The sequence below is a fragment of the Helobdella robusta genome (genome assembly GCF_000326865.2).
Source record: "Helobdella robusta unplaced genomic scaffold HELROscaffold_1759, whole genome shotgun sequence".
Taxonomy (NCBI): Eukaryota; Metazoa; Annelida; class Clitellata; order Rhynchobdellida; family Glossiphoniidae; genus Helobdella; species Helobdella robusta.
The window spans coordinates 1-917 of record NW_008703964.1 but is presented as its reverse complement, the minus strand read 5'-3'; the positions used below and the strand labels follow the sequence as shown (position 1 = coordinate 917).

Below are 917 nucleotides of genomic sequence, written 5' to 3'. Positions count from 1 at the left end.
CATTTCAATCTGAAAACCGTTCTGCTCTCTCCCACCTAGTTGCAAAGAAAATGTCTGTTAACAATTTTTTGAAAATAAGCAGTTGAAACGCGGTTTCTTGTCTTCTTGTTGTCCGTGATTAAAAGAGCGGACGGAACTTAAAAACTCCCTATGCAATATACGCATGTTTAGCATCATTTTTTTGTCCTGATTATTCACCGGACATTAAAAATCTTTTGTAGTTTTATTTATTTTTAATTTTTTGTAAATCAACTCCACATAAGTCGTACAAAACATTTAGAAATTTCATCAGAAAATTATTCACAGAAATAATTTCGGGGAAATAACGGATTTTTTTTCACTGCATTTTCACAAAATTCTTCTACTTTGTAGACACCCACTCTTTCGTCTAACTGATTGCAAGTGTGGGACTCTAGCTGGTGTAAATGGCGTACACTTATGAGTGATGTACATATGAATTTGTGTACATTACATGGTTAAGTATTGTATACACTATGTATGGTGGGGTTTAAAAATGAGTAGTGTACACATGAGTGCGTACAAAAAGATGCTTTGCACTGTCAAATGTACAGTAATTTCATCCGGTAGCTGTGCAAGCACGATGTACGCGTTTCATTCATACAATGTGGTGAAGAAATTAGTTTTGTGTGTGTGCGTGTGTATACATTTCTATGTACGTGTACATCACGGCCTACGTACACATGTGCGTGTGTTTTCAATTGTATGCGTCTGTCTGGAAGCAGGTATATGTATGTTTATGTTTATGTATGTATATGTATGTTTATGTATATGTATGTTTATGTATATGTATGTTTATTTGTGTGGATTATTTTTGAGGGGATTTAAGTATTTGCTATTGCATGTTACTATGTAAAACAGTATTTTTGTGTTTGTGTGTATATGCATGTGAGTTTGTG

The 917-nt window shown here is 34.0% G+C and overlaps 1 protein-coding gene across 1 annotated transcript; it reads left to right on the top strand.

Annotated features, from left to right (window-relative positions):
- Positions 1-647: 647 nt before the first annotated feature.
- Positions 648-824, top strand: HELRODRAFT_153901 (hypothetical protein; the record flags this gene model as incomplete). The annotated part of the gene is made up of 1 exon (XM_009016207.1): positions 648-824. A coding segment is annotated over one exon (177 nt), but the record flags the coding sequence as incomplete, so codon positions are not given.
- Positions 825-917: the final 93 nt, after the last annotated feature.